This window comes from Vidua chalybeata, chromosome 6, assembly GCF_026979565.1.
Source record: "Vidua chalybeata isolate OUT-0048 chromosome 6, bVidCha1 merged haplotype, whole genome shotgun sequence".
Classification (NCBI taxonomy): Eukaryota; Metazoa; Chordata; class Aves; order Passeriformes; family Viduidae; genus Vidua; species Vidua chalybeata.
Window position 1 is genome coordinate 51,360,566 of NC_071535.1, and position 27,993 is coordinate 51,388,558.

General features: G+C 41.0%; 2 protein-coding genes across 8 annotated transcripts in view; one reads left to right on the plus strand and one right to left on the minus strand.

Moving 5' to 3' along the window:
- The window catches only part of TUB (TUB bipartite transcription factor), an 89,923-nt gene extending 67,998 nt beyond the window's left edge, over nt 1–21,925 (plus strand). For all 3 annotated transcript variants that reach the window (XM_053944762.1, XM_053944763.1, XM_053944764.1), the window contains one exon: nt 21,335–21,925. The gene's annotated coding sequence lies outside the window, so the exon portion shown is untranslated. The remainder of the gene's footprint in view (nt 1–21,334) is intronic.
- RIC3 (RIC3 acetylcholine receptor chaperone) lies at nt 8,860–27,989 on the minus strand. 5 transcript variants are annotated; one of them, XR_008431339.1, is made up of 8 exons: nt 27,843–27,989; nt 21,959–22,182; nt 21,311–21,389; nt 19,741–19,834; nt 14,844–14,989; nt 11,926–13,741; nt 10,130–11,808; nt 8,860–9,453 (listed from the first exon to the last, which is right to left on the minus strand). XR_008431339.1 is itself a non-coding variant. In XM_053944765.1 (7 exons), exons 1-6 carry the CDS (start codon nt 27,970–27,972, stop codon nt 13,254–13,256), a joined length of 1,161 nt encoding a protein of 386 aa, XP_053800740.1. In that variant the 5' UTR covers nt 27,973–27,989; the 3' UTR covers nt 8,860–9,453; nt 13,227–13,253. The 5 variants fall into 5 exon arrangements, 1 of the variants encoding a protein (XP_053800740.1); XR_008431338.1 differs by having other exon boundaries at nt 8,860–9,252; nt 9,382–9,453; nt 10,130–13,741; XR_008431337.1 differs by having other exon boundaries at nt 10,251–13,741.
- Nucleotides 27,990–27,993: the final 4 nt, after the last annotated feature.

Below are 27,993 nucleotides of genomic sequence, written 5' to 3' on the forward strand. Positions count from 1 at the left end.
GCTAGGCATCGCTCTGTTCCTTTTGTAGGATAATATATGGCACATAAAACAGTAATGTCATAGGCTCTTGTTATAAATTCTGCTGTTAAGAAATCAGTGAGAATGGTTTTGTAATAATTACTGGGCAAATCTCTTGTTATTCAAGTTGCCTTACAATAGTGTTGGAGTTCCCAGCTGGCTGTCTTCATGAGGTCCTACCACTGAAGGAGTTGGAGTGAAAAGGGCTCTGTAATAAAATCTGGTGGCTGCATAATTGAAAAAATATCATTGTGGAGTCAAATGACACCACAGAGTTTTATCCGTCATGGGGAACCAATGCCATCAATTCAAACTTCCTGAGGTTTTGCTCCCTTGTGGTGAACAAAGGAGGGGCTTTAAACAAGCAGACACCAGTAAGCTCTCTAAAAATATTGGGCATTAGACCTACTTTTCTGCAATTAAAATCTTACCCCTACCTGGGTGATGCCCATTAAAAAAATCAGAACATGAATCCAGTCCATACTATGGAAAATCATTCTCAGTTCTTGTGTCATAGCTTTTTACAAATTTTATTATTAATTAATTTGTGATTTCACATAAGGATAAAACAAGGATGGGGAAAGAAGAGTTTTTGTCCTGAAGGGATGATGAGTCTAGACCAATATCAGATTATTTTGGTTTTGTTTATTGTAGTAGGACAAGACATGAGGTTGCCTGGTGTTCTGGGCAGAGGAGGTTTCTCCTAATGTATCACAGGTGTTAGAGGGAAGATTTTGGCTTTGATCCTGTGACATTCTAACTATGTGCCCCACACTATCCCATTGCTTTCCTAAAGCATCATTTGTGAGATTTTTTTCCTGCTTTTACAGAAGCCTGTGCTCACTAATCAGATATCTTTGCTTGGCAATTAAGGACAGCACAGAAGTCACCTTTAATATAATTATGGGCTGATGACTCAGATTTCTCAAAAGGCCTCATTTTGATTACTAGAATAAAGTAGTTTTATACATATAAATCTCGCAGTAGAGTTAATCTAACTGTAGGTGCAGGCTTCTCTTGTATGTGCTACTTAATGAAATCAGGTTCCTGTTGTTCCTCGTGTACAAAAAGTACCTTCCAGGGCTCTGCTCTGTAAGTGTTTGAAATTAATTATGTAGGTATTCTTCAGTTCTTTTTGTTGCTCGCCAAGGAACTAAGAAAAGAATTTGCACAACTATCTCAATGCTTTGGTGTTTTGCTGTGAACTATAGCTCAGTAGCTGATACTCACAAATGCCTGTATATTGGATGAAAATGCATTAAAACTTATTTTGTATGTTGTATTTTATTTAACTGCCTATACATTTTCGATTCCCCTTTTTAAGTAAGGGTATGTTTATCTATACCTGCACTGAGAGGATTTGAATTAAGTGGCTTTCCTGAAACTCTTTAATGGAACCAGTACTCTGGTTTGCTAGGAAGAGGACACTGTTCAGAAAAATTATGCATACATTTTTGAGAGAAAACCTTCCCTATTCACATCGTAATTGGATTATACAATAACACTGGAAGCTTATCATGGTTTTATTTAAGTCTTCAATGGCAGTTTGAAAATTACTCTGACAAAAGCTTGCTAAGCATACAGACTGTAACAAAGTCCTGCTCGAGTGTCAGAACCTCACAAGTACCTGGAATACTTGTGATCTATTCTGTGCTTGTGTACAGGCAAAAAAAAAAAGTCCTGAAGAGTCAAAATCTGTGTTAAAGTCAACACAGTGTTCTAGGCTGATTCAACACAGGCCTGGGGATCGGGTCACCTGGGCTTTAATCCCAACGGAGCATCTGACGTTGTGCAAATCTTAGAACCTCTTTGTGCCTCACTTCCAATGAGTTGAATGGAACTCCTGGGTTTTGGCCTGGCTCTGTCCATCTCTGTTCTGCTGAGAGGATTTCCAGGAGTGCTTTGAGGCTGGTGGGTGACAGGTGGTATTGCTGTGCTCAGAACTCAATTTAATGCTCCCTGAACCAACCAAGATACGAAGTTTTCTGCTGCCTATGTAGAAAACATGTAACTGACCAATCTCTTAGGATCAAATCTTGATGCTGTTGAATTCTTGTCAATGATTTAACTGGGGCTTCAATTTTTTTACCTTGTGTTATTTTTGGTTACTAAAAGTGCAGAAAAAAAACGGTAAGGACAAACCATCTGATACACTATTCCTTCTGACAGTGTGTGTTGTTGGTTGTGTTTTACTTCCCAGCATTTGCTGTTTTAAAACTATTATTCCTGAACACATTGCAGAGGTTCGGTTAATGCAATCACCTATTTATGCTTTTATGTCGCAAACTGAGACACTTGGCAATGTGCTGCAAATTGTCTTTTTGTATTTTTGTTTGCTTTTTTCTTTCCCTTGGATGTGACTCAGTTGTTCAGAACTATTGTTACTGCCCACTTTGACTCTGTCATGCACATCTGATTTAAAAACAATGAGCCTCATGATTTCTGGCTACATTTATACTCAGCTGGGATGTTTACAGTGTTTCTCACATTTCACCCTGCATCTGTGGCTTCTTACTGAGGCTGTCCCGTTGGCACAATGCCATTAGAAGTGTCAGTAATTTATGAAGTGTAAGAGTAATTCTCAAAGTAACAGAATGTAATTTATAAATATTTTTATAAATTTTAACATTAAATCTAGCTAGGTTTAATGCTTACAGTTTGGATGAAATTGCAAGGAGATTATTTGTTCAAAATTTTCTTTCCTTAAGCTTGGTTTCCAGCTTGAGTTTGCATTTAGGAGATATAGTAAGCTTTAGTAAGGTTCTGATCCTGCAGCTCCATGCAGATTGCCAAACTGCTGCCGGCAAGCTGTCAGAGTGATGAGGACACACTAAGTGATGAGAATTCCAAAGTCCTGGCAAGAGTGCACTTCTTAATTCTCTTAGGCACTCTTGAGCATCACATAGGAAATCATGTACCTTTCATATATTGACTTACTTACCAAATAACAGCAGGAATATTTTCACTCCTTTTGAATTTTAAATTATTTTTTTAAGGCCTACTATCTAGGTAAATGTAATCTTAACATTTACTCTTGATATGCTGGAAAATTACATAATGAGATCACTTATTTTGCCAGTGCAGAAAATCTCACCGATACATGAAACCAGAGTGTGTTGGGTGGGCTTTGGACACTGCTCATGGAATCAGTAAGGTTGGAAAAGACCTGTAAGACCATCAAGTCCAGCCTTTGATGCTCAGTGTTTACAAAAGTTTATAAGCCCTGGCACCTCGTAGCAGGAGGTCTTCATTCCTGAAGTCTGAGTCAGAAGAAGATAACACAATTATTACCATCCTGTTCTCTTCCCTAGAGAGAATCTCCTGGCCTTCTAGAAGTAGAACGTTGTTGATCCTGATGTGTCTTTAAATATTACAGCATTTTTTAGCTATTTTAAAAACGTTTTCAAATATGTGGTTTAAGCTCAAATAAAAGAGTCTTTCAAGTAGTTAGAGGTGTACCAAGTGGGTTTGGTTGAGAGGCAGCTGCTTTTTCCAGCAATTTCCTCAGCTGTTGTATAAGCAGAGCTTGATAGTCCTGCTGGAAAAAAAACATAACATAGCTATTATAGTGTGTATATATATATATATATATATATCTCAGCATATTATATAATAATATGCTTTCCTTGGGTTTTGCCTAATGATGCTGCTGGTTTGTGCACCACGACATTTCTTTCTGAAGGGCAGAATTTCCAGTACTAAACACAAATAGAGCTGTGTTTTCTAGTAAAGACTCTGCCTCATTTCCTGCTGCCTTACATGTGGTTTGGTATTTGTTATTAAAAATATAAACTTTTCACCCAAGAAAAAAACACAGTGATTTCTAGACAAAATCACTGACATTTAGTGCTGTATGGCTGGGTTGGCAGAAGGCTTTTTTTCCCAACCAAGAATGTTATTATTCCTTACTGTTCCAGCTGTTGCCATGGGTGAGCACTAGGAGACTGAAGGTCTTCATTTTGAACTTCATCCTGAAGACTAACCGGTTTCACTTTAGAATACTGGAAAACCAAACCATGTAACTACAGAGTTTTCATCACGCAATTAAGTTGCATTGAAATTGAGTTTCATGCAAATAAATTTATGAGAATGACCCCAAAAAACATGGGAACACTGAACAAATGTCAGGAACTGAAAAGTTGCTCAGCAAAATATTTAAATCAAGCCCACTGAGTTTTCCTAAGTAAAAAAACAAAGAAACAAACAATGAGGCTCTATTTCATTCCTAATTGTATTTAGTTGGGGATTCAGTGTTTTATAATGTAGGCTGAAAAGAAATTTTGTGTACTGTTAATTCTAACTTCTGTTTTAAAGTAGGGCTGCAGCAGTGATGTGTACTCTTACAAGATTTCTAACAGTGTCACCTAAAAAAAGCTGATTATGGAATATAGCTCTAACTGAAGAATTCTCAAGAATTACTGAATCCAGTGATACTATGACAGGGTTTTTGTTGGTTTTCTTTTCTTTCCAAAAAAACCCCAAACCTGTTTTCAAAAGCACCATTTATTCTGTCTTTTGGACTACATTGCACAAGTCCATGAGGTTGAATTCCTATTTGGTATCACTTCAAATACTTTCTTGCAGGTGGTAGATGCTTTTCAGCTTCTTGGTAATCTGTGTTACTGGGATTCCTTATTTTGCTTTAAGTTCCCTGATTTTTTTTTCCATCCCATCTATAACCTTCTCTTCTTTCAAACGTGTAGGTTTTTCCATATGGGGGACACTCCAGAACACTAAGTCAGTGAAAGCTCTATAAAGTCAATATCTGTGAATTAAAATGTGTTAAATCCCTGTGTATATGTTCTCATTTTGAAGTAGGGTGGCCTTCAATTCTGGTTGCATAATCTTCCACTTGGGTATTCATCAAGTTGGGCAGTTCAAGTTTGTTGGGGAATTTTAAAGTGCTGAACAGGTTTCAGACCAAGCCCTGGTGAACATGTAAAGAGATTCACCCCTCTGCACTCTCAGGGTGTCACTCAGGACTAACTGTACCACATTTTTTGGCTTCTTGAACTCAAAGCTCACCACCTGCACAATAGAGGCCACATTTCCCAAGTCCTGTTTTCCTACTGCAGTAGTTTTCAGCACTCTCTGATTTGTTGCCACTTGCATGATGAATTTAAGCTTCCTGACAACAGTGTGCTTTCTACTTGGGATTTTGTGGCTGCCAGGATGCTTTACTAGTGTAGCAGAGCTTGACTCTAGGAGTGTGATGTAAACAATGCCTGTAGAACTAGGTTTATTTTACAGTGCCCATCAGAGGGTATGCTTGTTTCTCAGAAAATAATCTTCCTTTCTCTTTTTCTTCTTCATTTCTATCTGCCTGGATCTGGAGGATGAGAGCCTCTCTTAGCATTCATGCAAGCCATGTCAGAAAAGCACACACAGCGGGTTTCTCACGGAGCCATGCAGCTCTCACATGCTCACTGTCACCCTGCTCTGTCACAGTGCATGTTTGTCCCCGTGTGCTGTCCCCTACCTTGTGTGTCTGTCACCAGTCAGAGGACACGGCTGCAGAGACTTGCATGGAAGCTTAGCAGAGAAAATGCTGAACTGAAGCCTTTAAATTACAGCTCTCCCAATCCTGAAGAAAGAGCTCCTCCTGAAGGCAAAAACCGGGACCTGAGGCTCTTTAAGTTACTTGAACTTTCCTTGTGTTCGCATTGCATTTCAGAAGAGAACACCTTGTTGTTAGACTTGCACTATTTTGAGCCCTAAGCCCAGAAAAAGGCAGCACAGAATCCAAGGAGTGCAGTGGCAGAGAAGCAAACCAAAGTGCAGACAAGCTCCATTTGCAGATGTGGAGGAAGTCCAGCATGCAGGCTGGGCAGTGGGATGTGCTGGGAATGGCAGTAGGGTGATTTCCTGCCAGAGAATGAATGGGCACACTGCTTGGCACAGCTTGGAGGGAGTCACGGGTTTCAGTGTTCAGTGACAGACTGATGGTCACTGCTTATGTTATGTTATATTGGTAAGAACTCTGTCCATACTGCTTGTTTCTCATCTAAACTGCTCAATTTCTGTACAGATTTCTTCATGATGTCATTTTCACCCATTTATTTCCATGTCAGGCCTAATCCCAAGCCTGCTGGTGTAACCAATGTTTCTTTCTAACTTGTGTTGTGTCTCCATAAGACCACACTCATGTGTCCCTGCCAGAGTCCAAATGTCTTCTTGTCTTTGTTTAAATGTGGGCTTAACTGGATCACAAACATTGGGCATTATTGGCATGAACACTTCAGAAAATTGGATTTGGAAGGGAGGCCAAAGTTTGCTCTTACATACATCCCATGAAGACTTGTTGACACTCAAAGGGGGGATCTAGAATATCTGTTGATGAAAAATGTTCACCTTTTCCATTAAATATGCTGCCAAATTCAGTGATGTCATTATTGCTACTCCACAGAGCATTTAGAAAAACAAAACCTTGCCCATGATTTAAGGGATAAATAGGGTGGAACTGAACCTCCACAAGAACTAGCAAATCACAGGGAGTTTCCCTAAGAAACAAGGTCTACAAAAAACAAAACTCTTACTTACAGAGACTTACTGAAAAACATGTACAAAAAAGACAAATATTGAAGCTTTAATATTTTTTTTTATTATCTTAAAAGTGTAAACATCTTTTCTGGTGATTGAAACTAAGTTAATTTTAAATTAAAATCCTGTGCTCAGTGACAGGAAAATCAGGTCCTCTGACAGGTGTATGCAAAGTATAAAAGGGACATACATACATGCCCAGCAGGATTGTCAGTTTTAAGTGTGGGATGGGTTTAGTTTATGACTTTCCCAACATTTTCTAGGTTTAGATGTGCAAACATTTGTGCACACATGAATATAAATATGGATACAGTCTTAAGAACTTAACTCCTTTGGTGATACCTTCTTTCCACTCTGTTCAGTGACAGCATAAACCATGTTATTAATTTGCCTTGGGGTTAATCATTGCAAAATATCTCTAAAAGAGTCAGTTACTAGAAACCTCTTTTAAAGTGATTTTTTTTCTCTTGAAAAGATTACAAAAAGTTGTTCTCGCTCATGCTTTCCATGTGAATATATATTACAGAGAGCCATCTGCTTTTCCTTTGAGCTGACTTTTCAGTGGGATTCATCCACACAGTGAGCCAATCTCTACCCCATGATCACAAGACTGGGCTTTTGTTTCTCCTTTTTGAACAATTTCTTACACTCAAAAGCAGGGAAACAAAACAAAAAATGTCTGTGGAGGATGTTTTGTAATTTGTTGCACCTCTAAAAGTATCTCAGAAAGTACATACTCTAGAGGTGGTTCATTTCTGAGAGTTCCTAGTAGCCACTGAGCTGATTTGGTACTTTTCAACACTGTCTTCATCCAACTAATGACAGTCTGAAAGATCCAGTGTTTGGGAGCAGCTGTATAAATACTCATTTTAGAATATGCTGGGACTATATCTGCCTGTAAAGAAAAATAACCTTTGTTTCTGACTTGTTTACTTAAACTTCAAGAAGTAGAAAATGTGCTACATGAATGTTTCTGTCCCTAGAAAATGAAAAAGCAGATTAATTTTTTTTTTTATTCCCACAGTAAACATTTTCAGATTCATCTCTTTGCCTTTCTTAAATAAACCGATGTTATACCGTAGAATTTGAATATGTTATGGTCTCCATTGTCTTTACATTATATGGGGTTTTAAAGAATGGAATATATCAAATTTGACAAAAAATGACCTAATCATGAGAACTAATATTTAACCAGACATGTTTTTTCACCACAGCTATAACATGTCAGGCTTGTTTGCACACAAGACTGTCTTGGCCTGTTTTGAGTAGCCAGGCATCTCCCTTTTTGTTCAGACTTTAGAGAGTTTTAGATAAACCTGCAAGAATGTGCTTTTGCAAATTAAAATTTTTTAAAGAAACTCTTTGGTATTCTGGAGTAAATGTATTTATTTACCACTATGTGCAATGACTGATTTTAGTGTTTGTGAATTCAGAACACTGTGCCAAAATATTAAACTTACTTTGTTTGAAACAATGATGTCTTTCCCTACCCAAGGTCAGAAACACTTCAATAAATGACTTCCACTGGATATGGAATTATTTAACATTAGGAGTTTCCAGTGCCATTTAAACTTTATTTTTACAATTTCCTCTGTCAGGAGCAATATAGTTTGGGTAATCTTGCACTTGGGCAGGTGTTTGATCCCAACAGAGAGGAGCAGTGGTCTGTTAGCACTATCTAAGCCATCCCAGGAAGATCACTGAGAAAAAGGAGAGGTGTCTATTTGCTCTTTAGGAATCTGTGCCCCCCCAAAATACTGATGAAGTTCCAAAGCTGAGTAAAATCACTTGCTCAGACCAGCCTTTCCTGCTGTGTTTGGCATGCTCAGTCTGTCTGATCTGGTGTTGCATTCATTCGCTTTGAAATACATGGTCAGTATAAAACCATTGATATATAGATGATTTTCTAACACTTACTTGGTTTTTCTTCCTCAGTGTTTGTGATACATGAGGTTAGAAACATATTATTTTATTATTTTTATTAGAATTTGCAAGTCAATATCATTTAAATAGATTATTGCACTAGATTGTTCTGTGTTCTCAAAGGTAAGCATAGTTTCCTTATTCTTAACTGGAAAATTAAAAATCCAAGATATGGACACTAACTGCTAATGCAAAGAGTTAGGTCATAAACTTCTAAGATATTTATCTGTTCTCCAAATACTATTTGATAACTAATGCTCTTTAGAGTATTTTTGGGGCCAGCAGTGATCTTACTTTTTGCTTTTTTCCTGATCCCATGGAATGCCCAAAACAATCTGTAACCATTCTCAAATATCCAGGGAGAATTAAGCCCAACAGTGGGTTTTAAAATCTAGTTTTATCATAATATTTCGTTTTAACAACACATGTGCTCTTTCTTTTAGCATTAACAAAAAGTACAGCCATTCATTTGCCAGGTGGGAAACATCACAAGTAAAGGAACGTGTGCTTTTAAAGGGCCTGACTGCTTCCAATGGGCATCCACTTGAGCTTCTGTGACTTTTTCTCAAATTTCCAGCTTTGCTGATGTTCTGACCTATGATTTGATTTACTTACTTCATCAAAGTTCTCTTGAGAATCCTGATTTTGATCAGCAAAGCTCTCCTTCAAATTATGAATGTTCTGTAGTAGAAGTGAGCAGTTAATAGTTGAGAAAGCTGGAGACACATATTTGATGGTCCTTTTCTAAAATGCTCCTCTAAATAGACATTTCTGTTTCAGAGGGGGGAAAGCTGAGTCAAAGGATGAAAAGGAAATATTCAAACAGGAGGAATCCCAGTTTGAAGGCTGCTGGTGAGCTGCTACAGGAGACAAGGCTGGCTATGTTCAGAGAGCACTTACTGGTCCTTGGGGAGGGGCTGACAAGGCCATTGACACCTCAGGGATGAGCTCTTGAGGCTCTCTGGCACCTTGCTGCAAAGAAAGGGAAACCTTTAGCTCTGTCACAGGTGTTAAAAGTAGCCCTAACAACTCCTAAGGTGTAAGGGATTAGAGCCCTTCCAAGGCACATGTTAAAGGGAAGTTCAGTTCCTTTTTTTTCCATGTAAAAGTGGGGGTTCACGTTTTTCCTGGTGCTTGAAGCAATGGGAAATAGACCTGGCATTGAAAAGGGGACCCCCTTCGCTGAGGTTTTGCAAACCTGGGAGAAAATGTCTGGTACAGCATAATTATTCTAGAAGCACACAATAATGCTGTGCCAAGAGGATTGGGCAACTCCCATCTGGAGAACGATGGCCATCACGAGGAGCTCCTGATCAACACAAATCTACTTTCCCCTGGTGATGTCTACCTGGTGGATTCCCAGATTATGTGGATTACTGGTATGTTTGGAACCATTGCACCTGGCAGCTGTGGTGGTGAGGGCAGTTGGTGAGCCAGACCCATAATTCAGGGATACAGACACTCTGGGGGCTCGGCTGGTGGAGTTGGCATGAAACAGGGCTGGATGGTGACTCTGGATGGGGCACAGGCCCTTCCTATGGGTTGCCCCAGCTGTGGTGGGTGGCATTGCCATGGGCACTCCCCCCACACCCCATCCCAGCAACGATGTGAGCAGTTCTGTGGGGGTAGCCCCAGGCTGGCACCCCACCTTGACTGGCACCCAGCATCTGGCTTGGAGCTGGTGCAGACCAGGGGAATCCAATTAATTTCATTAAAGCAGAGTGTCCCAGAGGCCCATGGTGGATGTGTAGATGCGGTGGGATGCCTACCTGGGATGCTCCTCTCTGCCTCAGAGTGTCACAGTTCCAGTGACACCCAGGGAACACTCACCAGTCTGTGACAATCCCACTGGGCTGTGCCTGTATCCACAGCAGAGCTCCAGCACATCTCCTACCGTTTCCTTGGAAGCACTGGGGAATGATGTAAGGGCTTGATTGAACACTGGGGTGTGACTGGCACTAGATCAGATTGGCCAAAGCCCCAGCCAACCTGACCTTGAATGTTGACAAGGATGGGGCATCCACACTTTCACTGGGCACCAACTCCACCACTGCCCCACCGTCGTGACTAGAGGTAGCTCCCTCAGCCTACCCTTGTGTGCTGTGGGCCCCAACTCCTCACCATCTCCAAGGCCTGGGCTGTACCTGTACCCCACACATTAGTACCTTTCCAGGGCTGTGGAGACCAAGAGGGGACAGAGGAATCCATAGGCACTCACCAAATCCCAAAAAAAGAGAGGAAGAAAGAAATTTTGCTGTTATTTTTTTGGTTTATTGGTTTGTTTTTTTTTTAAATTTATTTCCCAACATTGAAAAGAACTTCCTATGAAGCAGCTAGAAGGGACCTCCATGTGAAGGCTAGCACTTCTTTCTGCCATCTGTTGCTTTGCCAAAGAAACAGTTGTCTACGTTCTTGGCTTGGTCTGCTAATATTCTTTATGCAAGGCTGACTTCACTCATTCATCAGGGATTGTTGCTGACCTCGGACTGAAGCAACCCCACCTCCAGACCCCAGGAACCTCAGTGGCCCTCTTGGGAAAAACTCCTGTCACCTCAGCACAGTAGCCTGGTGAAAGCCAAGTCAATTCATGTCTCCCTGAGGAGCTCCAGGAAGGGTGGGGTAGGGGATGAGAAGGAAGGGCTTATATAATGCATGGCAATCAACAAATGATTGTTGATGCCAGGAGATGGAATGGTTGAGCTAGTAGGACAGGCTCCGTGTGGAGGCTGGGACTCCATAATATTCCCTAGCACGTTTGCAAAGAAGAAATTCCTAGGGCTCCATGCCTTCATTATGATAACTTTACTCAGTTTAAAAAAACTAGTCTCAATTTGTTGATGTCATAGCCTAAAAAATCCCAGGGTGTAAGATAGCAGCAGCAAAGCAGGATAGGGGCATGGAACTGGAAAGTTTCTAAATTTTCTAAAAACCACCTCCTACTTAAGGGGTCATGGGAGCAAAGGTGCTGTCACCAAAGTACCAAATAAGGAGGATGACAGGATTTTCATCCTTGTCTTGTTGCTTATTTTTCAGTCAGGCAGGTGCGGATTTTGAGCCTCCAGAATTCCTGGAGGCATACGCTGGATGTCGTTCCTCGCATGTTGGCAATGGCTCTCATGGTGCAAGGGCTGATGCTCCTCCTTCTTCTCCTTCCCCTCCTCCTCCTGCACTGTCGATTGCCATTTTTCAGGCCCAGGGAAAGTGACTCCCCCTTTGGCTGCTGCCGGACACGTCTCTGTGCTGTCCCACACAAAGGTGGTCGGCCACCCAGCTCACTGCTCCGGTGGTTGCCTGGCAGGCCGATGTCCATGGGCTGCACACCTTTCCCTGGTGGGCACAGAGCCAAGCTCTGCATGGCCGTGACCAGGGAACTGAGGGCGGTGGTACTTGTGGCAGAGGGGTGATTTTGTTCCTTCTCTTCCACGGCCTCCTCCTGGCACATACCTTCCTCTTCGGTCATCATTGGAAGGGGCCCTGCTGCCATCCCTTGCAAAGGTGGTCTGCCAGCTGCCTCGCTGCTCTGGCTTTTCTTTCTTCCAGACTTTCATCAAGGGCCTCAGAGCTGGGTGGACAGGGAGACATCTGCTTCTGTAGTGCCAGAGCACTCAGGGGACTGGTGACATCACAAACAGCCACTGTGACTGGGCCATGAGAGTGGCCCAGTACATCAGGTTATGGTGGGCCTGAAAAGTGCCCAGGTATGGGAGAAGCAGGAGAGTAATGAGAGCTGAGGGAACCTTTCCTGGAGCCCATCCCACCTGCCATGCTGTTTGTACAAGACAAGCCGTCCCTTGGGCACAGGGACCTGCCACCTGTCCTTAGGAGTCCTTGGCTCCAGCACCCTCCTCATCCTATACCTGGGGTGGCCTCAACATGACCCTGGCAACAGCATTCCAAGAGCATAAAAAATCCACGGGTTTCCAGGAAGAAGGAAAAGCCTACCTGCTATCTTCAGTCTGAGGGTCCTCCTCATACTCTTCTCTGCTTTACAGACAAACCTTAACACTGCTCTTTTGGTTTTAATATCCAGGGATATTTTTAGTGCTCTCACACATTGTGGTCCACTTCCTGCAATCATCTGGGAATTTCACCACAGCTAAGGCAAAGTTAAAGCACAACTCACAGAGCTTGAGTCTTGCTCACACAAGTAACACAACATGGATTAGGCTACCATACCAACAATACGGAATAAATGGGAAAGGAGCTGTGGGGTAGCAGAGGAGCTTTGTGGATTGTGGTGACAGCAGTTTCTCAAGAGTAGAGAGCAATGACAGAGTTGAGAGAGTCATGTGTGTGACTATGATCTGCTCTGATGACCAGCTAACACCGAGCTAAGAGAAAGAAGGCATATTTTGTCCTTCAGCATCCCAGTAAACTCATGTATATATAAGGATTTGATTAACTCTTCTAACTAGTAGCACACAGATTGTTTTGAAAAAGCCAGAAGAGACATTTGGTTAACTCTGGATGACAAAGGGCAAAACCAAGGACAGCTCCTTCAGAATTGAAAAGGAACGAGTCACAAATATCTGTTCCAAAAGACAAGGCTTCAAAAATCAAGGACAAAGCACTGCTGGCAGCATCATGGTAACCCATGATAAGTGGGCATGAAAGAGGGCACTGCCTTCCAGTTTAGGCAGATGATGTGACTGGTACCATGAGAATGCAATAGGTACAAAGAAATGAACACAGAGAAGTCCTCAGTGGGAACAAAACCGAGGTGGATGACAGTTGATGACCTCTACCTTTACCATCCAGATGGTTGTCGCTCATCAATCAAGTACTTTGGTGTTGCGCTTTCTCAGCGTGCCTGTCTCCTCTGAATCACTGGGTTTTTGCTTTTCCAGTGTAGCATTCTCATTTTCTGACTCCACGGACAGGTCCTCTTGGCTTGTCTCTTCTACTTCACTGCAGCTCTCAGAGTGGAATCCAGCATTCTCTGCTATGACAGCAGGATCATCATCACAGCAACAGCAGCACTCCCCAGTGCTCTGGCTGGGAGGAAGGTCACTCTTCTCCTCCTTGACGAGAGTTACATCATCCTTTTTCTGCATTAAATCCTGACCACCCATTCCTGTGGTGAGATCACTTAGCAGGGTTTCATCATAAGGATACTCCTCATCTTCCATGCCCTCCATTCTTTCTGCCAGCTCTTCTGGAGAGGGCTGGCTCAGGTCAGGGTAATCTACAAGGATTGTGTCCTGTTTGCACTTGAAGCAATCGGAATTATCGTAGACAGGATAGGTCTCTTCTGGATAACCTTAGGAATAAATGGATATGCAGCTTGGAGTATTACCAGCATTTAAAAGGAGTCCTGATCTCAATGGTAGATGCAAAGTTGGCCAGGACAGTTGTTTTTCCTACTGCCAGTACAAGTGTCAGCTCTTTAATGCCATGTACACATCACAGTATGAAATCCATGGCAAGAGTGTGCAAAGCATGTCTTCTAGGGAGATAATGAAAAAAAATTCACTTACTTTTAGGGAGCCAGGACATCAACCCTGACTTTCAAGAGTGAAAGAGCTTTGCTGGAAGCTATGGGGGATAACAGGTAAAAATGGTATGTCTTAGATCTTTAAATGGATCCTTCTTTTTTTTTCTGCTTACAGATTGACTAATGCATGGTTTGAACACTTGCTATAAACAGCATTACTGAGAAAGTTGAAAAAACAGATACATCAATGACTTTGTGCATTTCATTTTAGAAGTAACATCATAAACTTGACTTTATGAACAGAGCTCAAGGCCACTGTTTATGCTTTTTGTTTTGAATAGTTTATGAAAGCTTTTTAAAAAACAAGAAATTAAGTTTGCATTTAAAATTATGATACAGAGCAGCTCAACTAAGATATCTTGAAAACATATTTATGTAGCAGCTAAACACCAAGGAATGAAAAGGTCATTAAAATAAATAGTTTTTAAAAGACTTCCTGGAGTTGACTTTTACAACATTGAAGCTAATAAAGAGCGACTAATCAAAAGTAAAAACTGTAAGTTATCTAAAACATACAGATCTGACTTCCAAGGGTTTTATGACTGTCAAGAAATCCAGCCCAGCACAGAAAGGGAAAGATATAAACCCAGAGCAGCCAAGCCCCAGCAGCAGATGGAGCATATGTGGATATTCATATGCCACTTTGGGCAGCAGATAGTGCAGTGTTTACACTAAAAGAAATGTTGGATACCTCAAAATCTATTTTTTCTGTTATGTTTGGGGGAAAAAAAAGCCAAGTAACCTCTAGCAAAGTTTTGAACACTGGCTTCTGGAAAAGGAAGGATAAAGTTAACCAAAACTTTGAAAGGATCTGGAACTTTATCCAATTTTTCTTGTAAGGGTAATGGTAAGAAAGGCTCTCGCTTACCTTCCCAATCTGCCATGTAAGGAGCTTCCTCAGCTTCCTTCTCAGGAGAGATGTCATCTATGAATTTTCCTTCTTTCATAACTCTAGTAATTTCTCTGAGTTGTTGAAGTAGCATTTTTTCCTGGTCTGTTGTAACATTTTGAGTCCTGCGAGAAAATATTAGACATCAGAATTTAGTCCACTGTTATTGCAAGCTATGAGAAGAGTCTGAACCTAACTGTTTGGTCCATGCCAACATCACAGTCTGGAGAAACCTATTGAAGAGTGTGATCTCAACATCTGCATGTGCTCTGCACTTCAGCTGGGTATAGTTTATCCCTTTATCCAAAAGCCTGCAATTTAAACAGGTGAAGGAAGGCAGGTAAAGCCAGTGTGAGAGCAAGATGGAAGTGACACACAAAAAGGAGTTACACTACAAAAGACACTACAGAAATTTCCTGCCTTTAAAAGTGTGTTAGGTAAGAATTAGGGTGCAGTGCCTTGTGCATTTAATAATACTTATAATACTTAATATTATAAGGAAATGAAATTCTGAATCTGTGCTACATGTGTAGCTTGTGAGGATGATGAAAATTTCTCACAGTCATTAGGCTCAAGACTCTAAAATCTCTCTTTATGACTATTAAATGTGCAAGTTGGACAGATCATCTTGCCATTATAGACAGTCAACAATGCAGCTTGGTGGGGAGGTGGGGGGCAGAAACAGGAAGGAAGATTTAAGAATGGAAAGAAGGTGTTACTTTTAACTGTCACTTGCCCTTTAGAACTAGAGGGAGAGGACTCAGATTTTTATCAGATTGAAAGCAAACATTTGACTGGTTCTACACCGCTGGATCTAGTAATTATTACTGCTTAGGAAATACAACAACTGCTGTAACAAAAATGCTTCCAACAGATAAGGTCATGTAGTAATTACATGTTATTTTCTCTGCAAAGAAACAAGTCTTTTAAAAATCTTATGGACAAAAAGGTAGTATTTGGAGGCGTGTGCTCTGCAGTCTGGTAACTCAGTAGGCCAGAATGAGAAAGACACTGGCTGCCACCAGGGGTGAAAATGGTTCTGACCATTGGTGCTTGTTTCATCTTGAGTTTTAAAATTATGATATCTTGAGGTTTAAGTAATTCTTGAGCAGTAATGCCAGTTCAAGCCACTCCTCTGGCACTCTTTTGGATCTGTGTATGAGTTCAGGAGCTGTTGCCCCCAGTTACTTGAAAAGACGGCCATTGGCATGCACAGAATGCTGAACTGTAGGTGGTATGTGAGGTCAGACAGATGATCTCTGGTGATCCCTGGTCTGGAGAGTAGACAGAGAGATAATCACCAAGAGTAGATTCACTAAGTAGGCTGCTCAGTGAAGTGTAGGGAAGAGATGGGAAGAAAGGAGCTGGAGGCAGAATTTGGCTTTAGGTCATTAGTATCTATGTAAGCCTCATTTTAGTTATCAGAACTCTAATAAACTTGCAATGTCCTTCTTCAGGTTTTCCTCTTACCAGCTGTTGGGACTGGAGCAGCACTCCAAGAGGTAACTTTGTGCCACTCTGCCTAAATGGGAATGATGGTGACATGATGGCTACTCCTCTAAGGGCAGCAAAGTCACTCTTGTTTAAAGTAAGATTAGCATTCTACTGCTGGTTGGTGTGATGGTGGTGGAAGTGCTGATCCTGGGCTGGATTTTGTGCCCAGCTGCAGGCACAGGTGTCTTTAACTGAACTTAGCTCAGGAGCTGGTTTGATTAACACCTACCTAGATTAAACTGCTTCCCTGAGATCACTTTTCTGCACTTCCACCAAGGAGCACTTTACCCCACAGTTTGAAAAGTTGATATCCCTACACTATAGGTAGGTTGCACTGATTTCCCCCAGGCTGTGGTGGCAATCTGTACCACAAACAACTGAATGTGTGAGGCAGCACCTTCCCAAAAGCTTGGCCTATGCAGATGTGGAATCTGAAATGTGAATTAAGAGGCCCACAAAAAGGAATGGTTTCATCAGCCTTTGACCAAAGCTGTGACAGAATTGCTGAACTAATCCTCTTTTAAGAAACAAAACTGTACCCAATTTGAATACATATCACTTGGCTGAAGACAGAGAGGCCTATCTCTTTAGCACATTGGGCAGATAAGCTGGCTCAGATAACAGGATCAGTCAATGCAGCTGCATCACTGTGGCATTTTATACAGGAAAATTCCTAGTATGTGGGATAACCTCATTAGAAAACACTCCTGTCTTACTGCAACACAAGGGCTCTATTTCAGAGTATTCTTCCTCCAAATACCTCGCTTAAAAGGCAGATTTCCCTGCAGAGAGGGAGAAACTAAAGCCCGTGTGTTATTTTGACTTCATTTAAGACCTCTGGGAAGACTTACTGTAGGTTGCTGGCAGTGTTTAAGACATCTGGCTGCCTGCACATGGGAGATTTACCAGGATATAATGCACTTAGCAATACTCAGAGGATAACAGATGCAGAAGGTTTACAGTGCAAGAAAAGGTCATTATTTTTGCTCTCTGTATTTGTAGCTCCAACACAAGTATTATTTTTCATAATGGCAATACTTACACTTTGTAGAGTCCCAAAGAGCTCACTAACAGATAAAGTAAAGGTTTCTTACTCCTATTGTGAGATTAGAACATTTCCTAAAGAGCCATCATGACTGCAGGGAAAATAATCTAAATAATCTAAAATGGCATCTCAGACATGTTAACTGGTATTTTTTTTAGCTTTGTGATCTTAAAGTAATCACTATCAAAATGCAGCTACATCCCAAAAAATGGCTCCCCACAGAGTCTCTTCCATATCACCTTTGCTCAGTTTATGATAAAAAAGGAAGCTTTTCCAGTTGACAGCCTGGCAAACAAGACTTTAAAAACCGGTAGGTGATCTGCATTACTTCTCCCTCTTACCTAATTACCAGAAATAGGAATTTTTGGTTACATTGTTGAGGGCCTGGCCAGGCAGTTCTTTCTTCCTCTTGCTTTCTTTACCTTGCTTCTCATTTTTCCTACAACATGCTAGGCCTTATTAAAAGTACCTGTACTTGTACTTTTTGATAGTTTTGCATTTCTGGAAGATTGTTTCTCTACTTAATGGTGTAGCAATTCCAGCTGGTATGCTGGTTTGGAAGGAAGTCCCCTCAGTTGGTTTGGAGGTTGGTCTTCAACTCATTAAAAAAAAAAGCGCAAATCCAAGTTTCTGGTTGCCGCTTTCTACAACACAGGCTGGATGTTGCTTTGCCATACCTGGTGTAAAGGGCCATGGTCTCACCTGGGGTCTTTCAGCATTAGCTGAAACTTGATACCAGTTATTTCTGTCTCTGACTTTTCTGTGTAAGGGTTTCTGTTTAAGTGCAGATCAGTTAGCAAAGCTCAAGTCATTTTTACTCTCTTATTCTTTCCTTTTTATTTAAATCTATCAATATCCAGATTGAAAAGCCTTGCTCAGTACTCTAACTACACTTTCTAACCATAGGTTTTATTTTAATAGATTTATCCAGTATTAGTGAAATTAATGAGTAGATTAAGAAAGCTTCAAAGTGTTTGAAAAGAGCTATTTGCTCCATCAAGAGGTGCCTTTCCCCTCCTCTTCAAAAAAGCAACACACAAAATTCTTCATTAGATTCAGATTCTCATTTCCCCTGAGACCTTTAGACCCATCTATATAAATAGTCTGGTTGAACAAAGAAGGGAAGTGCTACTAAATAGAGGCTTTGGGCCAATAACACAGAGTACAACAAAACTGGATCAGACCCTAAACCGATTTTCTCAGTAAAAAAACCTATTCCATCCTGAGAATCAGCACAATATCTGGGCAGTTCATAAGCCTATTTCTGTCAGCTTAGAGGAACATGTAGAGCATTGTGTCAGCTCCCCAGCACAGAGATGAGTGGCAGTCAAAGCAGGATCCTTCTGTTCCACAAACAAAACCAGGGCAGTTTAGGGGCTCTCCCACTGGGACCTGGCTGAACATGGGCAAGTTCGGCACTTTGTCTGCCCGAGACTGTACAGGGCACAGCACAATGTAGGCAAAACTGCACTCAGAGAGAAGGGGTTTGAGCCACAAATGAGCAAAATGTTGAGCACAGAATTCCTACAGGATGGATTAAAACAGGCCCTCTCTGATCCAGACAAAGTTAACATGATTTACAATCAGAACAGCTCTCATTTTCTGCACACCTCACCTTCATATTTATGGTATTTCAGTTTTCACATTGCAGTTCAGCAGGGTCCTATTGATCTGTTCTTTTTACTCCTTATGAACAACATAGACTTGTTTCCAGTGTTTCTTTGTAACATAGACTGGTGATATTAGATTTGTAGGAAACATTAATAAACATAATATAATTTTGAATGCTGATTTTACAACTCTTTGTCTTTTATATTTAGAAGCAAATGCATGAATTTAGAGTGGAACGAAGTTATGTAATCAGATTATTATACAATTCTGCCTTAAAGAAAAATGTTACGGTTATTCTAACAGGAATTTACATAGATTATAACAGCAGTTCAATTTAGGAAATTAATTCATAGAACTGGAAAAGAATAATTCAGGATATTATTCTGGTCGCATAAAACAGGCTGTTTTATGTACTTTTAAAATGTAGATGGTTTATCTTCTGTTTACATATACCTGTCATTTTCTTCCAAATAACACACTGTACAAAGTGGGGAGATGGGGATAATTGCTTTTGTAGTTAGGGAAATGAAGTTGGGAAAAATTATTCATTTTATATATAGATACTGAAAAGGGAAAAACTGCAGAACAAGAACTGGGATGTGTAAAATCAAACTTCTATAATGTGAACTAGCAATAAAAATGCTATTTTAATATAGATAATGGAAGAAAGTTTAATTTCTAATCAGTGTGGAACCTCTCCTTAAAATACTCTAATTTGAAACACACCTGTCATACATAGGTCCTACTCTGTTGATTAATTTTTCCATTGCTTCTTCTGTCTCTCTCAGTCTTTCCTGGAGTTGAGTGAGCTCATAGTCAGCTGTAAAACAAAACCAAAAAAAAATCCCAAGATCTGTCACTAGGAGCCTTGAAAATGTATCCCTGTCCCATTATCACAGGTAGCAAATGCTGTACCAAACCCAACTGCCTTTGAGGAAACGAAAACATTCAGCTTAGAGAGTTCTACCTACTTTTCCTGGCCTAAGAAGGGGAAGAATAATACCAGTATTACACCCGTTTAAGCAGCACAAAGGCACAATGGAACTTCAACATAGTAGGAATGGAGAAATTAATCAACAAACATCCTGCTTTTAGAAAGACCTCTATCCTGCACAGATTGCTATGACTTAATGCAACACTGATGTAATTATTTTGCATGTCTGAGACTTTAAAAGAAGAGGAAGGGGAATTGGTAAAGAGGAAGGAAGTTACTTCCTCCAAGTCACTATGTAAGTGGTGACTCAGTCTTCAGGTTCCTAATCCAGTGACCTGTCCCCTGCTCTGGTACAGCTGGCCATGAATGCTTTAGGAATATAGAGCATTAAGAGCTCTAGAAAAAGGCAAAATAATTTTCACTGTTAGTTCTTTGGGTATAATGATGGCAAAGTTAACTTACTGCAAAGTTACTTTCTCTCACCAAGCATCAGAGAAAAAAATATAATTACCATTGCTAATATATTGCCCAAAATTTCCAGGCACAATGCAGCATGAGTGCACTGGAAACACAATCGACAGCACTGAGCATATTAGGTATTCCTAATATGTGCATTAATGTCACGAAACTTACAGCTATATTAAGACAATTATCTTCCTGGTACCACTTTCTATAAAGCCCTAAGTAATTTTCTTTCCTATTACAGTTTAGCCAGCTAAACACAACACATTTAAATGCTGTAATGGTAACTACTCTTCCAATCTTCAGTAGTAAACTTATTAATTTATCTAATAAGTGCCTACAAATACTTGAATCTATCTCACCAATGTTTTGGTAGAATCAAATTAACATTTCAGAATACCATTTGCTCTCTTTATTGCATGCATGAAAACCCTGCATTGCAAAAAAAAAGGACAAATTAGGGAAATGCCTGATGATGGCTAAAGAATTCACCAGTTCAAAAAAAATTAAACTAGCTTTCATAGTATCTTTCTATGCTCTTACTAGACTATTAGGGATTATACAATAATTATAGCTGGACATCCTATTATCCATTTTTAATCATTAGTGACACAGCTTTTCAGCAAATCTGTGCAGTTAATTCAGCAAACCTCATGAAAAGTAATTTCTTCCAGAGAGGCTTGGGATCAGGCTGCTATCACAGCCTCATGGGCTGAATGAGCTTAGAAAGTGACAGTGCAGTAATTCTTTTGAACTCTTGCGCATTCTAACACAGAAGATTCTGGCTTGGTTTTGGGTGGGAGGGAACATCATCTTTACAGTGCACCCAGAACTTGAAGAACCCTGTTGGACCATTACAGAGTCAACAGCTACACAGATACAACTCAGAGCCATACTCACTGATTTTCCTCTTCATGTTCCCAGGTGTAGCAGGAGGGCATTTCTGCTCTGTGGGAGTAGTTCTTCCCTTGGAAGCCAGCTGATGAGGACAAGAACATGGCCCTTCTATCAGTTACAGCAATAGTAATAGATAAGCCCCAGAGACAATGGAAAAAAAATACAGAAAACTGAAATAGGCCAGAAGACAGCCACGGAAAAGCACACCCACCAGCAAAACCATGAAACATGCCTGGAAGATTTTGTCAGCTGAAAACTCCTATCAGACTCTTGGAATAAAAAACAACATGTGACATATAGAATACATATAAAGCGTAGCCACATACAGCAGGGAAAAGAATACTACGTGTATATTCAAAACTAATCTAACATTACTCTAGATGTGCACATGTTCCAGGAGGAAAAAAAAATTCTTAAGAAATTTTAAGAAGCCAGAGGCCAATGCAGGATCAGAGAAATCATTCCCTGCATTCTTAGCTACAGTCTTTGCAAAACCCACAGGATAGTCCAGTCTTTTGACCACCAGGCAAAGGTCCGGCATAAGCATTTTTTTGAGCACAGCTGAAATGGAACAATGTACTGAAATGAGAGTATAATTTTTTTTTCCCAAGTTTTTTATTTCCCTGACTTTTCAATTTATGTTGGTCTTACCTTAAATAAAATGTATAGAATATATAAAAAGATGCCAAATCCATATATAGGGATAATCTGTCCCACAAGGCCTCTTCCACTTCCACCAGTGCTTCCACTACCACCTCCACCTGCCTTGGCTTTGGCAACTGCTTCAGTAAGGTGAGACCTTGGAAAATGAGGGACAGCTCGGCTGTCGGGAGTGGCGTGGGAATGCATCCTCAGTGGAAAGCGACTGAGCTTCCCTGCAAAAAAACACACAATGATCATTTCCCTTCTGTTACTTTCCATCCTTTTACACATAGCATAAACCTGCAGCAGGTGCAAGTGACCTATTTTCTCTGCTTGTAAATTCACCACCACTGATGAGTAAGTAACTTGTTGAACTAAGTCTGTAAACTCAGCCCTCAGTCTCTTGTGATGTGCAGTGCTGGGAGTTAGGTTTTACTTAAAGCCATTTACTCCTAGCAATTTTACTCCTACACAATTAGGAGTAGAAGCATACAATTAAAAATCTCCTGATTTTAAGCAGAGAAAGAGCTGGCAGGGCAATTAACAAAACAGGGATTTTAATAAGTATATTCTTCTCTGAACACCCAACAGATTAGCATCTCCAGCAGGATAAAATGCCAGATTCCTACTTGTTTCTCTCCTCAAGATCCCCCAACAACGTTTTCCACTGTGAGCCTGATCTTTCAATATTGCCCAAAGGCATTTAATGTGTAAATGTATTAATGTCCAAACCATTATCCACCTGACACCCTGACACACGACTGCAGTGTTTGCCCAGCACAGATTTTGGAACTTGCTGTAAGAATAGTATTTTACCTCATTTTACCAAGTGAGTAATGAAAGATTAAGAAAAGTGGATTTACCTCAAGCTCTCAAGCTGTTCTCCTTAAAAAGGTCTAAGGTAAAGCAGTGTGAGAAAGGAGATTGAATATAGCCCAGGACATATTATCTTTGGCATTTTAGAGGGGAAAAAAATTTAGAGGTTTGTAACCTTTTTAGGCAGAGCTAATTTAACACAACAAAGGAGAGCAAGCATAAATGGATGTACAGATGCCAGAGTAAGACTGCAGAGAGCCTGAAATGGTGCTGCAAATGATTTCACGCAATTGAAGGGTGCAAGAACCTCAATAAATTTAAGCTCATGCATTATTCTATTTTCTTGCTGCCATCAATTCAACACTTTTGCTGTGAAATTCACTATTTTACTCCTCTGTGTAGTTGACATCCTGCTTTCTATCTCAATTTCCAGCTTGGATGTGCACCTGCACTCCCTTCCACCTACTGGTGTTGAGCCGAGTTACTCAGCTACTCTGCCATGGAATCTGGTGGTGGGAGGTGCTGGATGGAAGCACCGGAGATGGGACTGCCAGGCTGGGCTGCAGCTCACTCCCTGATCCCAGCTGGAAAACTCCCCCTCCCTGGCACACATGGCCTGGATTCTACTGCCTGGTGCTGGGACAGGCTGCCTGTGCTTGCAGAAAGAAAATGAAAAGCAGGTTTGAAGCAGCGCTGCTAATAGCTGCCTTTACTTCTGCGAGTACACAGCTGCAAGTGCTTTTATGAGACACAAGAGAAAAATTTCATTAACATTTGGTCTTGCTAGGAAACACCATCATAGGCAGCTAAATTCCTGAGCACAGAAAATTGCAGTAAACACTTACTAGGAAGTGATATCAATAATTCATGAAGTCCCACTATTAAAAACACATTTTTCTTGTAGATGATAGCACACATTCCATGAGTTCTTTAGTGTAACTGCCAGGGTACACTACCACTGACCAAAGCCACTCTCAGATTAGCTTAATTTCAAGGAAGCTGTTATCATGCACTTAAATTTTAGTGAATTATTCAAAGTCTGTGATGGAAAGCATAGCATCTTATTTACAAGAAAGGTCCCCCTGCTCCAGCAACAATGCCCTGCAGCAGTAGGTCACTGTGGAAACAAGTGTGATGTCGTGCAGAGAGCAGTATCACTAAGGCAGGGATGAAGCAGTATGGTAGGTAAACACTTATAAAACATCTTATACTTATGCAAATATTATTTATTTTTAAAAAAGAGAGATATTATGAAAGCAGAAAATAATTGATAAAGGTGAAAATGTATTTAAAGTGAATAGTTTTCTAAATTATCCACAAGCCCTTGTTTGTGCTTTAAAAGATTCAATTGAATTAAATATATTCAGGGCAAGAGGACAGACACTAGACATTTCATTATCAAGGTAATTTTAAAGGGGAATTTCTTGACTCCTATTTCTAAACCTACCCTATTGATTTTACACTGCTAGAATTATTTCCTTAATAAACAAATACTATCTTCCATAGCTTTTTATTGTGAAGAACCCATGTGAATTACACAGGAAACTGAGGGCACAAGCAACTTGAAAACATGCACAAAGGTCTTAAATGCACATTTAAGTATATAAATGGAAAATGTAATGATTTGGGTGTCACTGTGACCTGAACAAGATTCCACACTTCCAGGGATGAAACAAACCACTTTGAAATGGAGACAATAAGATACAGAAACAATACCATAACATCAAGAAAATCAAGTGACACTTGATGAGCACAGAAGGGCATGTCCTGGGTCCTTGTTTGCTGCCCTACCCAGCTGCCAGTGGGGATGGTGTGTACTTCAACAGGACATTTTCCTGTTGTGGGAATGCTGTGGGAAGAGCACTAACTCTGGTTAGCTTTGAAGGGTGCCAAAGTGCTGTTCTGCTTTTGAAGTATTTCTCTACTCCCCTGTGACAGCCCGAGGGCTGCCTTCATGAAGACTGATTGCTGTGTGTGGGAACTCCCACCAAGCACACCCTAGCCGGCTTTGCAATCTTTTTACCTAGGATTTATCCTATACATTTAATAATGTTGTCAGTTTTAATGCTTCAGATCAACTCTGTAAACCAGCTACAGGGCAAGCAGAGCATGTTTTGTTTAACCCAGTCCCTTCAGAGCCTGAAGTCCAAAAATGAAATTATGCCCCAGCAAACATTTGCATTGTTTAAAAGCCTCTAGTTTCTGAATGTAGATGAAGTCCTTAATGGCATTTTCACATGAGGATGAGGGTGAGGTTTTTAATCTTGTAACAATATTAACATTCAACTAAAGAGAAGCAAATCTTAAAATCTGTATTTACAACACAATGAATACAACCACACCAACCAGATGATGATACTCAGATCATTCAAGCATCTTTTTTTCCATGAAAGCTGTTATGTGTGGTACTTAATGGGTTTTAGGAATTGCTACTGAGCCCAACTCAACTATCTATACAGTTGTTTAGATTTATGTTACTGTACTATTCAGCAACTCTTAGTCTAGGTAATATGTGTCTCTGCCACATCATTTTCTTCAGGACACCAGCAGGCAACAGATGTGTGCATTGCACAAAGTCAAGTTGAGCAGGGCGGTTACCTGAATTGTCATATCTTTTTTTTTTGGTAATGCTGATGCCACTTGATTATTTGTAAGGTTTATCTGAAACTACAAAATACATGGCATATATTTATGAACACTAGACTTTAAATGTGTTTTAACTGCTAGTAGGCCCCCTTTTTACTCCTCTTTAACAAAATATAAACATTCTAATGCCTGCCTATGAAGTCAACTAGGAATGTGATACAAACACAGTAAGTTCTTTAAGTAAGCTTTGTCATATACATGAAATTATTACTGTGAAAAAGAACAGCATTCCTGTCTGGATGATAATATTAACTTCTATAGTTCAATGCTCACCATTTTTCTAAAAGAGACCTCTGAAAATGACTTTATTAGAGAAAGTTCCATTCCCTTGCCTAAAGCCTGTTTTGATAAAAAGTCTTCTAGTAACATTGAGTTCTAACAAATGGTACTAAATTTTAAGCATGTTTTATTCAGAGACATTTTGCCCCCCAGACTACCATAAGCACTTTATTAACTTCAAGAATGACATGATTACCTCAAGCCCCTAAAACTCCTGCCAGGTAACTGCAGTTATCAGTGCACCGAGGAGGACAACCAATGACAGAGATATGAATTAAAGTGGTTCAATCAAGATTTATTCTTCCAATAAAAAAAACAACTTCAGGTGAAATACAATTTGGTCTACAGAGCAGGTGTAATGAAATCCTTGCTATCAACCTGAAAATACGGACTATAAACTCTCATCTGAAACTGACCAGCTGAGGTGAGTTATTACATCCTCAGCCAAAGGCAGGTGCTGGGGTGCAAGAGGGGAGCAACTCTGGGAGCCTATGCTGCATCAGGCACACACAGACCTGTGCTGTCCTGTGATCTCTGCAGGAATGATGGCAAGTATTTACAATATTGAGGATGTAGAGAGTATTTATGTTACCTATTTTAAGCATTTAACTGCAGCTGTGATTAAGCCACCCTATCACAGCACTGCTCAGAAGCAGCTGTGCTAGAACAGCTACGAACATCATTCATTCAACAGATGGCACTGAAAATAATTGGAGGACAAGTTTGTTGTTGGGATTTTTAAAGCCATTTTCTGTCAGATCAACCTGCAGCCAAAGGAAGGAGCACCACAACATTAACTGTTAAGTGTTTAAGACTGCATTGCTGTAGGAAAACGGTGTGTCAAGTTCCATGATCTGTTACCACTATGGGATCAGTTTGGAGACGTGCAGGGACAGAGGTTAATGGGGAGCCAGGTGCCACCTCCCAGAGCTACCATCCCTGCTTTGGGCAGGTGACTCCACAGTCCTCACCTGTGCTGGCTGCTGGACCTTTACGGGTTTTCAGTGTGAGGAGATCCTGTAATGGAACTGCATACCTGCAGATCTACAGTGCTGACCAACCTACTCTCAAGTTCTTAAAGACCAAAAATACACCTGGTAACCATGAAAGGGCTCTTGTGGCATGGAAATCCTGTATTTGGCTCCAAGGTAACACTGTTTTAGCAGTAATTTCAGCCTGAAGGTCCTCAGAAAACCCTGAAATGAAATACTAAATGTAATCCATGTCACTGGAGAGTGCAGACATGGAAGAGCCAGGCTGTTGGAAGGATGCAGAAGACACAGTCAATGAACATGAGTCCCTGAGGGACAGCACCCTAAAGAACTTGTAAGTTCTCTGTGCTCCCACCAGCCTCACTTCTGGCTTGTGGGCAGCCCTGGGCAAAACTCCCTCTCTGATAAGACTAGGGGTTATGATACCAGCTACTTTTGTGAAGTGCCCTGGGCAAAAAAAACAACGTCTACAGTACAAGGCAATGGGCATAAAAAGAATGGGAGATGCTTATTTGAGCCCACTCCTTGAGAACTTAAAGAGAGGACATGCAGAGTTGGAGGGCAGGCACGAAGGACACAGCTTGGGGGGCCACAAGGACAGGACATGAGCCTAAAATAAACCACCACGTGGCCACAGCATTATGAGAATCTGGTGCATGAAAACAAAAGTTAAAAACGCTGGCGTAGGGAACTGAACAATGAAGACGATTCAAATGAATTTTTATTTAATATGCAACAACAAAAGCATTCCATACACAAAATAGCAAAATGATGAAGGGATGTATTGCAATGAAAAAAAACAAAACAAACGATAAAAGTGGAATATATCACTTTTCGGGAAGCTTTAATATCCCGCACATATATAAAACGATATTTTGAAGTTTTTAAACTACTTAAAAGAAGAATAAAGTAGATCACAGCGGCAACCACGAATGAATCCTCTGGCACTCCACAAGTCGCTAAGGGACGAGCACGGGGGAGAGACGCGCCAAGAGGGAACTACGCTACGTTTCCATACCAGCCGGCGGAGCTCCCCGCGTGCAGCCCCGGCCCCTCACGGAGCCCCCACAGCCCGCCCGGCTCGGGCTCACCCCGAGCGGGACAGCGGCGTCCCGGGCCGGGGGGACAAGGAGGGGCGGCGGCGAGGAGCGGCCTCTTACCCTCGGGCGGCGCGGCGCCGGGCTCCTGCCTGCCGCCGGCCCGGGGCAGGAAGGTGCGCGGCAGGAGGAGGGAGACGCAGAGCACCAGGCAGGACACGGCGGCCACCCGGCAGCACGTCCAGGCCGCCATGGCAGAGCTCGGCGCAGGCGC